A 16794-nucleotide genomic window follows, 5' to 3' on the forward strand; every position below is an offset into this window, starting at 1 on the left:
TTGATTACATTATGAGCGTATACATTAAATTGTGTTTGCATATTAACAGTCTCCTCAGTCCGCCTCACAGACGAGAGCTCAGAGCCATGTATATTTAAAAGCAGAGTATTGAAACAACAATGAAAAGACAACAATGAAAGCCCAACAGCACAACCACAGTGCTGTGCAAATGTATTAAGTCCCTCAACTAACACAGACCACATGTGCACAGATGCATGTTGAGAAAAGATATCTTCTTACATTTACACAAAAGTGGTCAGATGTCTATCTGACATTGAGACGAGCTGGAATGGTTAAACTCTTAATTGTGTCACTGTCAAGTCACTGCATTTTTTGCATGAGGAGAACAGAAAATTCTCCCAGGCTCGTTTATCATTCCAGTGTAAGATACCCAAATGCTTAATGTTGGCCTAGATGTTAAGCTGATTCAGTTAGGCTGTTGAGTGCTCAGTGTTACTGTACTGAGAATCTTGTGAAAAACTGCCTGAGTATTTCTTAGTGTGTTTCTCAGAGTGCATTGTGCCCCACCAGTCATCAAGTAGCAATAGCTGAGTGTATTGACTGCTTCCTGCATGAAACATGACTGTCAGCTGGTTCCTCTCTTGGTGCGTCTGAGGACAGAGTGAACTGGAACTCCTGCTGCGGGACCGGCAGCCCAGAGACTCACTCTTTCTTTTTTTAATGCCTGTGACATAAGCAAGGAAATGAGTAAGGCTACTTGAGCGTCATCAAGCTGAAGGTTATGGAGAGGTAACATAAAAGTTTATAATTACGTCTCTGGATGACTGTTATTACAGCGCAGTATTGGAAAACACAGTGTTTAAATGGTCTGATTCAGGAGAACTTAGTTTTCTTGACTGTGAAAGATGCGGCTGTTCCTAAATTCTCAAAATAGAAAGCCCATAAAGGTTAAGCATTGAATTAAATACTAAGCTTGTCTGAAAAATAAAATGAACATTCATCTGCAATCTAGGAGAGCTTGCATAGAACTGACAATAAATCTCGAGTGCTGACACTGCAGTCTTACACTGGTGAAGGATGAGTAGTCCCAAATGAATGTTAAAGCCTTTTGTTGGCCCAAGTCACTTCTTTTGTCTTGTGGTGAGGTAATGGATCGGTGATTATAAGCTGAGAGTATGAACTTTACATTTTTAAGGACATACATCACAGTATGGTCACCCATCCTGTAGTTGGCAATTTAGTCTGTGTTGCCCTCACCTGGAATGAATTATACATATGTAACTGTAAGGATTTGTGTAATAATGTAATCTTAAATTCAGTTCTTTCTTAATGAGAAACTGTTAAAATGAAACCTGATGGTCTGGAGACAGACAAGATTCCTGCTGTGGTTGGCGTGTTGGGTAATGACAGGACCAGGCAGCAATAAATATTGCAAGCTTTGAATTATGGCATGACAGTGCCAGATTGGAGAATTGTTGAGTTGCTCAACAGTGATGTCAGCAAACTCATTTGAGTTTATGTGAATGAGATGTGAAAGACTTGGATTAGGTTGTTTGACATTGGACTGAGTCTATACGTGGAGGATATCCTCGTTGTTGGATGAGCTTTTCACCCTGTCACCACAGAAAGGCAGATTGCGTTATGATAAGCAGATAGGCTTCTTCATCAGGTAAACGAATGCCTTTTGATTACTGGAATATGTATGCTTTCATTGATGAGATATTGACATTCTCTGCATGATCAGCTATCTGAAAGCCCTCCAGATTTTGAATTACAGTTTCTATAAAAAAAAGTCAGATGCCAGATGTTTTTGTGCAGATGAAGATCAATCCTCAGTTAAGTACTTGTGGAGACGGGCTATAGGCTTCACTAAGGAGGTCAGTTTACAGCATGTCAGTTTTGCTCTTGTGCTTGGCTGCAGTCTACCTCCTGTCTCGACCCCTATGGGGATGGTATGGGAAGTAATGGAGACTGAGAGGGGATTTTGTTTCTTCACGCTGGTCAGCCTGTGCCAGTGCAGTGGTTATTTAAGGAATGCTGACTCCCCAGTTTCAGCAGATCACGGGACGCTGCAAGAGATGACCATAACCACTAAGGCCAAATATGACTCTAAATGTCATGGTGTTCGTCTGTCCTGTGGCGGGTTGCTACAAGTGACCATGTCAACCTGGTGTCACTGCACACATGGCAGACTCCCTGACCAGCTATGGCTTTTTCAAGAGATCAGTCAGTGGTCTTTGGTCCACAAACATGCTTTGTGCCTGTGTTTCATAACCAGTATTTGAGCAGTATGATGCTTGAAGACAGGTACAAGTGCAAAATTTTAACTGGAGAAACAAGTTTATTCAGGTATATGCTTTTGTTATTGTCAGTCAGTAGGTGAGTAACCATAATGAATCAGTGCCCAGATTGAATGTATGAAATGTTGCTGCATCAATTCAGAAAACTTGAATGAGGCCAAACCTTGAAGGAATCTCTGCTAAATCAAAGCAGGCCTGTCTGCATTTGAAAAGACGGATTTATCAAAGGAGATTCCTCTTTTTAATTTCTAATAATGCAATCTCTCCTTGAGAGTCAGATTGTTTATTTTTGTCAGTGTTTTCAGCCCAGTGACAGTCAGTTTTACATGGTAATCCCATGTCCAATGAAACTGTGTTTGTAATCTTCAATTTCAACCGTCTATGAGACATCTATGCATACTGTTCAACTATAAATCACAGATATGAACCATGTTTAGTTACATTAGTTAATAGAAAAACTTGATAGAAGCATGGCAGACTCCAAAAAGGCTGCCAAACTCAAGCAGCATTTTCATATTCAGGTAACATTAATGACCCAGAGACACCACTGCCCAACTTCATCTGAAGCCAGGAACCAGTATTGAAAACGGTCTTTGGTGCTTGGCTTCTATGCCACTCTTTGCCTTGAAAATTGATGTACTAGAAGCAGTTTTTATAGCAGAGAAGCATTTTTAATCAACAGTGGTGTATTAGAAAGATTATTTTGACTTGATGCTTTTTCATTTTGTAATACCAGGGAATGAGATGTGAATGTTAAGCAGCTGTTTCAATGTCCAGCTTTGTAGGAGTGGGTGACCCAAAAATAATGTCATAATGTTTCAGGGCATTTCTGCAATATTGATATATTTTGACAATATGGGGGGAAAAATGGAGCACAACTTGCCAAAGATTCACTGGTGCCATGCTGAGCCAGAGTAGTTTTTCTGCTTGTTTGGAACTCACAATAGGGTGGAGATCTCAGTCAATCAAATTGGATGCAGAGATTGTAAGAGGTTTAGAACAAATTTTAGATTTGTTCAGATGAGTCGGTGAAGTTGATGGTTTCTCTCCTTTGCTTTGGGCTTTTTATTTACATTTTGAATGCCTACTGAGGCATCACTTTCACTCAAAATGTTGAGTTTTGGTCTCAATGCAACAGCCATAGTATAGTGTAGCAGTTATGCATCAGATTATATTTCTATTGGCTTTTAATACAACCCCGGTTCCAAAAAAGTTTGAACGCTGTGTAAAACAAATAAAACAGAACGTGATAACTTGCGAATCATTTCTGACATATACTCAATTGAAAACAATACAAAACAGTGACTTTAATGGTTTACCTTATCAACTTCAGTCATTTTTATAAATATTTGCTTATTCTGAATTTGATGCTGGCAACACGTTTCAAACAAGATGGGACAGGGGTAACGATAGACCCCAGGGAAAGTTGTGGAATGCTCCAAAAACACCTGTTTGGGACATTCCACAGGTAAACAGGGTCATTGGTTACAGGTGATCGTATCGTGATTGGGTACGAAAAGGGCATCCTCGAAAGGCTCAGTTGTTCACAAGCAGGATGAAGCGAGGTTCACCACTTTGTGAACACATGACTGTATAAAGGGTATTACTACATGGACTCAGGAACACTTCGTAAAAGCTTTTTTTGGAATCAGGGTTATAGATGATCATACCGTACTGCTGTTGTTAATCTGTATTCGTATTTATGTTTATGTTAGCATATTGTTATGGATGGAACACTTTTTTCTAAGTAAGTTAGCCTAAAATCATTTTCAAATGTAAAGTTCACTTTTAAGACTCACCCGCCCTCATAGAGGTGTGGCTTAAGTAAGGCAAACAGAATGGCATTTTTGAAGAAGCAGGTTTGGGACGGGAATTTTGCTGCTGATTTTTTAAACAGTGTTGTGTCTGTGTATAGTGAGTGTGTCATACTCCACATGTACTGATCCTACCCCACAACAAAGAAATGATGCACACGAGAAATTTGCGTTGTCATTTCAAGCACTAGATCAAAGGTAGCTCAGCACTCATGAGATGAACTCTAAAAGCTTCAAAGGCTTTCTTGCAGTGAAGAGCCAGTTACAGTAAATACATCAACAGGTAGGTCCAATTAGGCTTGTGTGCTAGTGTGTTACTTCACTCATCCGACACTCCTCTGTCAGATATTTTTAAGGAGTAAACTGGTTCACCACGTTTTTACGCACAGTACACACTCAGTGATGCATTGAGACTAGGGACACCCAGTACCATTTCACCCTTGCAGAGTACGGCGTGTGACACAAAACGCTCTTTCCACCTCTGAAATCCTAGACAGATGGAACATCTCATCAGCGTGACAGTGATGCAACTAAACACCTGACAATTTGAGTGACACAGCCATGCCCACAGGGATTTAGACATGGCTATTCCTGTGTGCATCTACTACAAAACAAAGAAATCATTTGGCATTGTAATCCAAGAGAGGAGAGTTACACTCATATGTGAGGATAAAATTTTCTTCAATCTGGTCTATAAAGAGCAAGTCTGTTAGAGGCTGGTATTTTTCCATGAATTATGCCCAGTTGCTTATATAAACCACCGCCTATCTGGTGTACTTTGCACTTTAAAAAGTGAATTCAAATTCTACTAACATAACATATACTGTATATACCAATATTGAGTCTTGTAATATTTTGTTAATAGGCCAGTTGAGAGTCTTGGGCTTGTTTTCAGAAAGGTTTCAGGGAGATTGTGGCCTAGCTGGCAAATCTTATACTCAATAAAACTGTTTCACACCCTTGATAAACCTGAGCAAGTTTTTATAGTGAAATACCAACATTTGTTGGCCATGGAGGTTTACAAGCTGAAGTCAAGTTTTACTTGCTAATTCTCAATACTTATAAGAATACACTGGAAAACATTTGGCAAGACAAGCACAGCATGTCAAGGACTTCTTGTGAAAAAAAGAAGAAGAAGAATTCCTTGAAACTGGGCAAACGTCATCTGCTGAGGGAGGTCATGTAATACAATCAAAAGTTCTAGAACTGCTAATGAATGGACCTTATGGTGAGAGTGTTTTGCCAATTATTGTTTCCAAATCTTGAAAATCCTTGAAACCTTTATTCTACAAGAATACATACTGATTCAAAAGCAACAGTTTACAGTTGAAATTTGATAGCCTAAAAACTTTTACCAACCTTTGGACACAAAATATTGTTTGAAAAATTGTTAATGTGGGTGTAATTAATACTGCAAGGAACTGTACAGTCTGAAGACAAACGTTTAGGTGGTAGTAGGAAACAGACTTGAACAACATTGTCATCAGTTCAGATTTATCACTGGCTGATTGGCTGCCATTCCATGCTGTGTCCAGCTGATCCCCACACTGTTGCTGGTTGGCAGCATGTGGGAACATCACCGGCCTTGTCATCGATCCATGGTCAGGACCCATATTCTGTCCCTAAGGTTAGCTCTGTGGAACGTTCTGGGCTCAGGTCCCAGCGAATAGTGACATGTCAGCAGCCCATTCAAATGAACAGGCTGAGGGTAGCACTATGTTAGCAGTGCTGGGATGGGGGAGGGGGAGGGGGAGGGTGGGAGTGCTAAAACTGGTGCTGTGTTAAACATTGCAGGGGTAGACCAGGGAGTGCGGCTCCATGAAAGGTCTGGTGTTCCTGAATAAGCCCTGAGTGTTCAGAGCTCAGGACAGAGTGACACAATACCATACTGTCAGCAAGATAATTTTATTTATTTAGGCCAAAAAGGTTTGAGCAAGTTGAATTGCCATTCCAGAATTCACCATGCCTCCAATTTCTGATATCATGCACAACCTGGTAGTCAGTAATGTCTTTGTGTAACAGCAGGCTACAACCACATGAGCGGCTCTGTGAGGCTATACTTGGGCAAAGTGGTGCTTTCAGCTAAATGCTGCTGCTAGCTTGCAACATGCTAATAATGATAATGTGAACATGTAAAAATAAAGTCAGTAGCAGTAGTAGTATTGGTGAAATGAAATTTTTCGCCACTTACAGGGTCAGCAGTGAAGGAGAATGGATGGCGAGTGAGTGATTGTGGTTGAAGGGAGTGAGGGGTGTTTAAAAAGGTATGAAACATGCTACTACATCAGATTGTGTTAATATTTTGTCGTCCAGCACTTCCAGCAAAGCCTTTAGGCCACAAATGTAAATAAGTCTTGCAACAGACTTGGTGATGGTTTTAGTCTTTGAGATGTTGTCAGGTTAGCAACGCTAATGCCGGAAGAGTTTGCAAAACAAGCTGCAACCTCCAAAGCTCAGGCAGTAAGGTTTGGGCAGGATTTGCACAGACTTTCCACATCTCTGACATTAAGAAAACCTTTGCTCAAATGCGGTTTTCAATGACAGAAGTACTTAAAAGATGTGGTACATCTGCATAATGTCACGGAATCAAGAAGTTGCCTGTGTTAACCTTGTGGACTTGATCTTGGGTTTAAATGAAACCAAACACTGATTTGGACTTAAAGAGAAAAAAAATGAAAGTTAGTGTGTAAGTGAAGCAGCACAGAGAACAGAAGCCCCCAAGCCTTTGTATGCATTCTCCATATCTCTGGCTCAGGATCAGGCAGGAATACAAAGCATGTTGTGTCTTTAATAGGCTTGCCCTTCGTTGAACTTTTAGCTCTCTGACTTGATCACATTTGATCCACTCAAGCAGCACCAAGGAAGAAAACTCAAAGTAACTTCCTCCTTTTGATGTTCAGAAATGTTTAGTTCTTACAGTCAGTGAAATGCCAGGGTTATTCCTCTCACAGTTCACAATTTGTCCCGCTAGTAGTGTTTCGTGATAAATGTTTTTGAAGACAAATTTCACGAGTTTGACATCTTAAAAACAAACCATCTTGACGGTACGGTTGAGGTTGACTTTGCAAAGACAGACTGTTTTGTCTTGGTGCTTTCTGTGTGCTGCTGCTTTGTGTGATGTGCTGTTCACACCAGAGAATCAGATTTGCATTGTAATAGATACAGCCCGTAAGATAATGTAAAACATGGGGCCCAACAGTAATGGTTGTCCAGTTGCTGCAGTCAGCCGGAATTGGACCACGGCTAGCGATGACTTTGGTTCTGGGTACTTGTAAGGCAACTTTAACTTTGTTTTAAAATAATCCTCCGGTATCGCTGCCTGTAGAGTCTTTGCTTTGGGATATGAAAGTACTTCTGTCTATTTGATTTACTCCATCTGAAATAATGAAACTGGCTCTAAATGTGAACTTCTAAGAAATCAAATGGTAAACGGAAAGCATAGAGAAACCCCCCAGGACTGTGGATCTGATACTGAAACCGCCGAATACGATCGAAAGTGAAGTAGAAACCCTTTTCAGCCCTTCCTCTTTTCCGTTGTCTCCAAAACTGACATGGCTTGCAGGAGGTCATTATTCAGCCTGTTGTAGTTTATTAGATTGACTAGGCCATCTTATATGCAAATTTACTATTGCCAGTAATAAAAAGTGTTCACCCTACTTCAAGTTTTTCATCTTCAGTTCATTGTCATGTTCAGTCACACTGGATTGGGCGTTTTTGGACATTAAACAACAGCAATAACTCTTCCATGTCAAAAAATGATAATCATTTAGTCAGTAAAACATCAGAAAATAGTGAAAAATGCCTTTGACAGGTTGTGTCAAGTCTAAGGAGATGTTGTCACATGTCTTATTTGTCCAATCAACAGTCCAAGACCCAAAGATATTCATCACATAAGCCAAAAAAAATTTGCAAATCCTCACAACAGAGAAGCTTGAAAAATTACTCAAAGTAGTTCAGATTAATTGTTTCAGATCTAATGTAAGATACATTGAACCATGAGCATGTTTAACCACAGCTACTTTGTCATAATGAGTGCATTACTCCCTCACATGATGACCAGACTCATCTGAGCCTTATTTGGGGGCGTCTGTGTCTGGAAATATTTGAAAAATGTCAGTGGTGAGCTCCAGCTATTGGCTGACTGGCTGACTGGACAACAACACACACAATCAATCTCTGTTTTTGTCGGATGATAGCAGACGTGCTAACTGGTTTGGCTTGAAGAGGAAAATATTTGAAGGTGGTGGCCACACATTCCAGTCCTGTGTTTTTCAGGTGGTCCATTTAATGGATAGAGAGATATCTGTATTCATTTCATGAGCATTTCTCATAGATATAAGAAATGTGCAACTGTATTATACTCATACATATTACACTGAATGGGATTTAACCACTGAACTTGCACTTTGATGAAGAATAAAAGCAAATAGTTCTTGATCATAGGCTCAGCCTGTAGAAAAACACAGTACTACAATGAGGGAGTTTTTGTCTTCATGTGAATTTAGCTCATGCAAATTTGAAATTGTAATCTTATAGCTTTGAATAGAAAATAAAATTAAATTTGTGGTTTCTCTGTGGCGGACATCTCCCTGAAACAAAGGTTATATGTAAATCTGTCTCAGTCAGCCACTGTTTTATGGTTTTTAGGAACTTGCATAGTTAAAGTAATGTGTCCTCTCTCATAACTGGAGGCAAAGTAAGAAAAATGAGCTTGATCAACTCATAAATGATGGTAGCTTTAATCCATAACCGTCTATGAATTGATTTTGTCTTATTAAACACATATGTAAGTAGTTCATTAAGAGAACGTGTAACATTTTGAGTGACTGAACTGGTTACCGTGATAGTTATTTAATGATGCTGTTATTTGTCTTTTCTAGGTCCTGTCATCACAACCATTGATCCGGTTTAATGGAAACCAAGGGGTAAGAACATATTTCACTCTTTCTCTTCCTCACTGTCTCCTCCACTCCAGTGCAAACACAGTTTTATGTTAATAAAAAGAGTGAAAATATTTTTTTCCCAGCCTCTCTTGCAACTGGCAACAACATTGGGTTTATTTTGCTTTGGCTCCTAAATGTGCCAAACATCGACTGGGCCCCTCATCATGTCTAGTGTGGCAGGAAAATTGCTTCTAAACTGCTGCCTGGTTCTTAAAACCTCTCCTTGTTCTGTCAGTATTTCTTTCCCACCATGCAGTGTGATGTCAAAGGCAGTATAGAAATATAAATGAGGAATCATGGTGTTTGTTTGTATTCTTTGTAAAGCCTTTGTTTTTTGCCAGTAGACTCATGTTTCTGTCCACAGAAAGAACTTTGGCTGATGATGAAATGTGATGTTCCAGTCTCTTTGAGACATCTCTTGAAGGAGTGATGCTTTTAAAGTTTTCTCTGGGAAACTGTATCACATTGAAGGCTGCTCCCTGTTGCTGATAGCTTGTTGGTGGCCGACTGTAACCTGACACAACAAATGGTTTGTCACACAGAAGCATCTGGGAAGTTGTCCTTGGAAACTGTTTGGAACAGGGCAGGCATGTTCAAAAAATACTCAAAAACTTCAACCAATCAGATCTGCATATTATGTAGTACAACTCTTGATGAAGCCAGTTGGTGAAAAGCCTTCAGTGCCGTTCTTTGCTCTTCTTTCAATGAAGAAATGCTCTCTAGTTCTCATGTAAGCCATGCTGTAGCAGCATCTGTGCTAACCTGTTTTGGAGCCACCATTGTTGTTTTCAAAGAGTTGTTTCTCTCCCTGTCATCACACCTAAACCACACCTTTAGCTGCCAGTAGTTCCTCATAGGACTGATTGGTTCAACCACAAGTGCCCAACTTGATACCTGGCTAGATGGATTCTCAGCTCGTGTAATCTTGTGATCTCGAGAATCCAGCTGCCTCATATGGTAAGGCCCAAAGTCAACCAGTGTCAGCAGTATTAACAGAGCTGGTGATAATACAAGGCAGTGTTCCCCCGAGGTTGACTGCTCATCAGCTGCTAATGTTCACCACTGCCGCAAAGCTAGTTACCTCTGCCTGTCTTGGCTCTCTTCTGCAATAGGAGCAAGTCTTGCGAGGAGAAGCAGAAGAATTGTTTTTGTACCCTAGAATGCAAGAAACTGTGCCTCTTTATGTAAACTGTACCTGCTTGTTTATGATAATGGCAAAACTCACACTAGAGTGCCAGTACTCTCCATATGAGCAATTTACTGTCCCCATGAAGACAATAAACATCCTCGTGCTTACAAGCATTCTCTGCACAAGCAGCTGCTTCCTGCGTTGGCAAATGGCAGGGTTTGCATGCGTGAGCCTGCCCAGCCTGACACGCATACGGAGTCTATATGCACTTCTATACTGGCAAGTTGCCGTTCTGAGTGGCATCCAGAGGGCTGGTTCATTTAGTGATTTGCCTTATGTACAAAGATTTTATTGGCTATGTGTATCTGTCCAAAACGTTGTCATAATGAGCTGTTTGTGAGCATTACTGTAAACAAGGTCGCAGTGCAACAACAGCAACAGCAGGATTGCTAGCATCTCTATGATAAGTCTTAACATCTATCTAAATCTTCAGTCCTACTGCACCCCATGCCTTTGACATGTGTGGAGTGTGACACTGGCTTATCACAGGTGGCTCATCACATGTGATCTGAAATACTACAGTACTGGTTGGCACCATATTGAGAAATTGAGTTTGAATGTGGGTCCTTGGGGTGGAAGGGTGATTAATTATTAATTAATTGCTGCCTGCTACACTGGTCTTACACACAGTGTCATCATCTAAACTTCTCTAAATTTCTCCATTCGCTGAGGAGGATCATTATGTTGTTTACGCTTAAGTGCTTCCTCCTGAAGCTTTAGAGTTGCCACAACCCCAGATCTCAGCTGTGTCAGTGGGAATTGTTATTAGTCTGCAATAACATGATGGCTAAAACTATGAAAAAGAAGTTGTACAAAAATGTATTTCTTGTAAGAATGACTGAAAATTGATGATTTGAGCAACTTATGGCAGAGCAAGAACACAGAGCTGTGCCCATTATATTGGCTTCCCATCATGTCACTTCTAAAATTCAACATTGCATACAGTGTGCAAATTCCCACTCATGGTAGAGGGTGAAAGTTGGGAATGCAGGAGGAAACGGTGACATACAGGTACAATAGCAATTTACTCTTAAAGTTGACGCTCACGTGTCCAAGGCACATAGATAACAAGCAGAAACTGCTCACAAACCGCAGCACCATCACATTATGGCACTACACCTGCCAAAACCCCATCCTGCCGATACTGCAGTGTACCACACGCACAGGTTGAGAGTTCTCCATACACTTGCCTTCCAAATTCTCAAATAGACCCCAGGCAGCGGCAGCCTGTTTGATCTGTATGTCGTCTTTGAGAATTTGGCTGTAAAGATATTGGATATGGTTGTTGCTGTAGCTGTATTTTTTTGTTATTGTCTGTGATTTTCATTTACAATATATAAAACCAGTATTTAACTGTCACTTTGAATGAAGTCTTTTAACAAGGTGCTGTGACGGGTTTTCATTTTCCACACATCTCCAGCGACCTCCTCCAGGAGTCTTGGTACATTTGATGCTTCCATCCTGCTGTCTGTGTTCTTGTGTAAAAATGGGAATGGTGCAGTGCAGACCACTGCATCCTCTTTCACTTGATGCTTTGTCATCAAGCAGAATCCATTTTTCTGAATGTCTCTTGTATCTGCACCAACGGGTTGAGTTTGTCTTCGCAGGCAGATTATTCAGTGTGACTCTGGCCCATTGTGTTCTCAAACTAAGAGTTTTGAATCTTTTTTTTTTTTTTTTTTAGCAGGCACTGATATGAACTATATATGAAATTGTGCATATGTGTCACATGAAATCATGTTTGTCAGCTGCACATCAGATGGGAAACCTGATGTTCATGATCTGATGTTTTTCAGCTGTTGAGATGCTAAAGTAATGCATGTATTTTACCGATGCAGTAGGCTCTCTGTGGAGGAAAATCTGTTACTGTTGAGATCAGAATGCTAGTCAGAAGTGTGAAAGTGGCTAAATTACAGAACAGATGGCCTGGCTGTCACGATGAGATCCCATTTTCATTCACTCATATCCATTCATCTTGTACAGCTCTCCCTGAGCTCTGACTAAGCACACACACACACATGATGAAGTTTTTCGAAAGGAAAGAATTTCAAGACTAAAAATGGATGAAAGATGCAAAGACACAGAGGTGGGCTGTTTTAAACTTATATAATACAGAATATCCTCACCATGCTCGATGATGCCGCCTCAAGTATTACGTATTTTTGCGTGTGGCAGATGCAATACATTCTTCTTTCCTTTATCTTCACTGAATAGGTGGCCTGTGGCACTGAGTGGATGGCAATGTTCTATACTTGTTGTTCTGTCTTATACTCCACCCTCCCTGTCTGTCTCTCTGAATCGCTGTTTGTTTCAGACTCTCTGATTCTGCCAAACCAAAGCGACAGTTGGCCACCAGGCCATCGCTGAGCGTATGTGGCTAAATATTGATCGTAGATTTTGTGGTATGTCGTGCACCACTGATACTAATCGACCCTTATCCACAGATGTTTTGGTCATTTAGCGTGTTTAACTGGCAGCAGAGGCAGTTGGAGAGAGAGCGCACTGGATGGATTTTCAGCAGAGAAAATCAGCAGTGTCAACTGTTTAGTTTGGTTTTCATCTTACTTTTCAGACTTATTTTCTTAGGTGACATTCTTAGCATATGATGATATTCAGTGGTGTAAAATTAGTAGACTTGTTCGTTTCTGCATATCGTGGGTCAGTCTGCCGTGGATCGTAGTTTTGGGAGTGTGTTTTGCTTTTAACAGTGAAAATGTTGTGACTTGAGGCGACATGAGGCAAAGCACTTGAACAGTCAGCACTTTTCACCATCTTTGATGTCGTCTTCATGTGTCAAGCCACTATCTTTTCTGTCTCTTTGCTCCCTCCCTCTCCTGGCCTCGGAGAGAAGACTAGACGAAGTGCATGAGGGTTAGTCCTCTCTAATGACCACCTCCTGAAAAGAAGCATTGTTTTCTAGATGCCATGCACAATGAGGAGATGAGGCTGGCTGCAGTCAGAACAAGGACAACCTGTTTAAAATCCACTTCCACCCTTAGAAAATGTTGTGTAAAGAAGATTATTACTTGCAGAGATGGTATGTTTCATTGTCTGTCCCTGCCCTTCATCTAGCATTCTAAGTAATCTCTCGAGGCTCTTTAATGTGAGCTCCTCTGCTTTTTCCTTTGCTCTGTTTTGTCTAGGTTTTGTGGCAACAGCAGGCTAAAGCTCTTGGAGCTTTGATAAAGACTTCAATAGATGCTGCGTGCAGGATTTTTAATTTGTAAGCTAAACTGATTAACTTGGGGGTTTTTAGTTTTTCCTATTAATAATCAGTTAGATTTACAAAACAACACTAGCTTGAAGTTAAAGGTATCCACGGAGAGGTTATTCCTTTTGTTGTTCAGGGTGGAGCAGGTCAGAAATGAAGCAGTGCTTGGTGTTATATTGTGGTCCGACTGGATCAAGTTACTTTGGTTTTCAAGTCATTAGTGTGGTGGAGAGTTGATAAATTGTGGAGTACATCTTGTTGTGTTGATTCTGTAATCCACATTATTTCTCAGACACAAAAGCACGGGCATGGAAAGTAAAATTTCAAGCATCAAAATCGAACACATGCATGTCACGCATCACATCACTAACATACTTTATACACTCATAACTTTGCAATTAAAAAGCTTGTCAGCACACCCCGTCCACAAAGAGACGGTTGTGTAGTCTAGATGCACAGTAAAGACAAACTAGAGAAAAGCCCCACTCACTAACGACAAACAAGGGAGTGTTGGCTTTCATCTTGATGATGACAAATTTTCTTCAGAAACTGTGCTGTTTCGTGGATGAGTGAAGTGATGTATGCACATTGTGGTTTCAACACTCACAAGTTAGTTAAACGGAGCCTCTTTCATCCTCAATGGGAGTCAGTGAGTCACTCCTCGGTGCCTTGCCTTTCAGTCAGTTCCTCTGCCTCTTAATCATCGCTGGATTCACACACTACAGTAATATGACTTCACCAGCTGTAGATTGAGTTCTCAACACATGGCACAGTACAGCTTGTATCACTCTCAACACTCTTCCCACAAGCATACATTTTCCTGTATTCAAACCACCACATCATGGTGTAGCTTTGTGGCTGGGCATAGCCTCTAACACCCTCATACAGCAAGCACTAACGCAAGAGGTTCAGCGATCGCGGAGTAAGCAATTTAAAAGAAATCAGCATGTTATGTGTGTTACAGGAATGGCTTTTCCTTCTTGCTTTTTGCTTGCTGTATTTCACATGTAAAAGCAATGACACAAGCGTATATGTGGTAAAACGGTGTCATGATGGGGCTTTCCAGAACCGTCTTCCTGTTGCTAGCAGTGGCTGGTTGATGTCCGGAGCTTAGACATAGCTTTAAACATAATTTAGGACTTAGTGAAGAATGCTGCTTAGGTCTGGTTATGCCTGTTGGGCAAGAGGCAGGGATGGACCAGCAGTGCAAATAAAGAGCAAGAACATTCAGAACTTGTGATTTTAACATATCTTGTTACCTGGAGGCAGGTCAGCTCATCACTTCCACCTCCTGCTATGATAAATGTGTGCTTACTAGCACACTGTAGTAGTGTTCAGTCCACAACCTTGTATTGTAGGAAGACTCCATCCTGTGTTAATTGTTGGTAATGGTAATATTGATGATAATAAAGAGCAAAACTATATTAATAATTGCTTGAAATTCTTTATCTGAATGGGTTAGACTGCTGCAGAAGCAGTGTGCGTATGTAGGAGTGGAGCATTATTGATAACGGAGAGCACAGGAGGGCAAATAAAGGACATTCTATTTATTTATAGTTGGCCACCTGCAGCCTTCACACGTGTCGAGACCTTTGGTAAACAGAGCTGAGCTGCCCACAGTCAGACCGCATGTCGGTCCCAGCAGTGAGTCACAGGCTGAGCCTCTCATCTAGGCTGGGCCACTGGCAATGAACTGCTCACTGCTCCAGAGGACCTGCGCTAGGGTACTAATCTAATTGGTAACTTCAGCTATCCTTTGTTACCCTGTCTCAGTGTGATGCACAAGCCTTGGCTGTGACACCACTTGAATCCATGCTCAGGAAAACAGAGCTGAGCAGGGGGTCAGCCTGCCAGGCCCTCCTGGAAACACAAACCTGTGCCTGCTCTTATCTTTAGTCTGAAACTGCTTTAACTGGAGTTTTCACTCTTGGATACACATTCTAATGATAGGGTGTTAAAACTATTTTGAGGTGCAATAAGGTAGACTCAAGTGGCAGGGTTTCAGTGTCACCCTGTGCTTTCTCTGCTCTCCCTCACATTTCTCTCTAAGAAGATTAGTGACTGCTGCATTAAAAACGTTCCAAATGTACCACTTTCACCCTAACTGCAGTAGTGCAAGATGTATTTTAATGAAAAATGCAGCATCTGCATCCATTTTTGTCAGTTGTTAAATTATTGTATCCATTTAAACAAAGTGTCCAGCAGCTTGCTGATGAATCGAGGTTGGGAGCACTAGTTCACTGTGGTTAACCCCACTTCCTCTGTAGTCGTCTAAAAGTAACACTTGTAGTGTGGGAGGAAGGTGCTTCTGGGGGTGGAATATGATGTGCATAGCTGAGCTGAAGACCAGAGACTGCAGGAATACCTATCATAGTTCTTCTGTTATAGTAATTTACCTGCAGTTCCTCCAATCACACGTTCGGGACACAATTAGGAACACTCTGCATTGCATAGACTGTCCGAGTAGACATAAGATGGACGACGACAAGGCAGCAGATTTTAAGCTGCAGTTTAAGTGTTTTTGAAGCCAGCGAGAAAACCCTGGGGCTCATTCAAAGCTTTGTCTAGTCTGTGCCAGGTTTCCCATGTATGCAGTACGAGCATTTGTTTATAGTACTGAATACATTAAAGAAAATTAGTGTTTAAGTGTTCAAATAGGTTGTGGAGCACAGTTTCTTTGTGCTTATCTGAAAAGTATCTCACTGATGTTGATAATATACAGGTCCACTAGTGTGGTGAAAACACACATTCATTCATTCATTCATTCAACCTTAATTTTAACTTGGAAATACAAGAAGATAAAGACCGCACTGACAATATAGCCAATTTGTAACTATTACTTACTTATTAACTTGAAGGCTTTTGTTCTGACACCATGTTGTGTAGAACACGGACATCTCACGCTGACTTTGTGTGTTCATGTTTTTCTTCTTTGTCTTCAACAGAAAATTTCAATACCACGGTCAGAAAATTCCAGTGAACTGCAAACATTTACTTTCTACCTGTCAAATGTGGGCAGAGATAACCCCCAGGGCAGCTTCGACTGCATCCAGCAGTACATCACCAGGTGAAAGCAAACGCTACATCTCACTCTCTTTTATCTTATGTGCAACCGATTCTTCTTTGTCAGGAGCACAAATTTCGCTAACTGTATTGCAATTTCTATCAATTGTGGGTGAGTATTTGAATCATGACCTTATTGTCTTTGAGCTCTGTGTAAATAATCGACAGTCTTTAGGCAGAGTTGCTTAGTAAGTGTTTCCAGGCAGACAAGCTGTTTAACATTGTGAGGACATGAGGCGAATCAGTGAGATGATTTGGCTCCAGGTAGTAGCTACTAAGTGGAAAGCTGAAACCCTGAGGTTTGTTGGCATTG

General features: G+C 40.9%; 1 protein-coding gene across 1 annotated transcript in view; it reads left to right on the forward strand.

Moving 5' to 3' along the window:
- Window positions 1–16794, forward strand: part of ell (elongation factor RNA polymerase II) — a 33674-nt gene that overhangs the window by 3365 nt on the left and 13515 nt on the right. The window contains exons 2-3 of the mRNA XM_076726118.1: window positions 8956–9000; window positions 16364–16485. Coding sequence (XP_076582233.1) covers window positions 8956–9000; window positions 16364–16485 — 167 coding nt within the window. The remainder of the gene's footprint in view (window positions 1–8955; window positions 9001–16363; window positions 16486–16794) is intronic.

This window comes from Chaetodon auriga, chromosome 3 (assembly GCF_051107435.1).
Source record: "Chaetodon auriga isolate fChaAug3 chromosome 3, fChaAug3.hap1, whole genome shotgun sequence".
Classification (NCBI taxonomy): Eukaryota; Metazoa; Chordata; class Actinopteri; order Chaetodontiformes; family Chaetodontidae; genus Chaetodon; species Chaetodon auriga.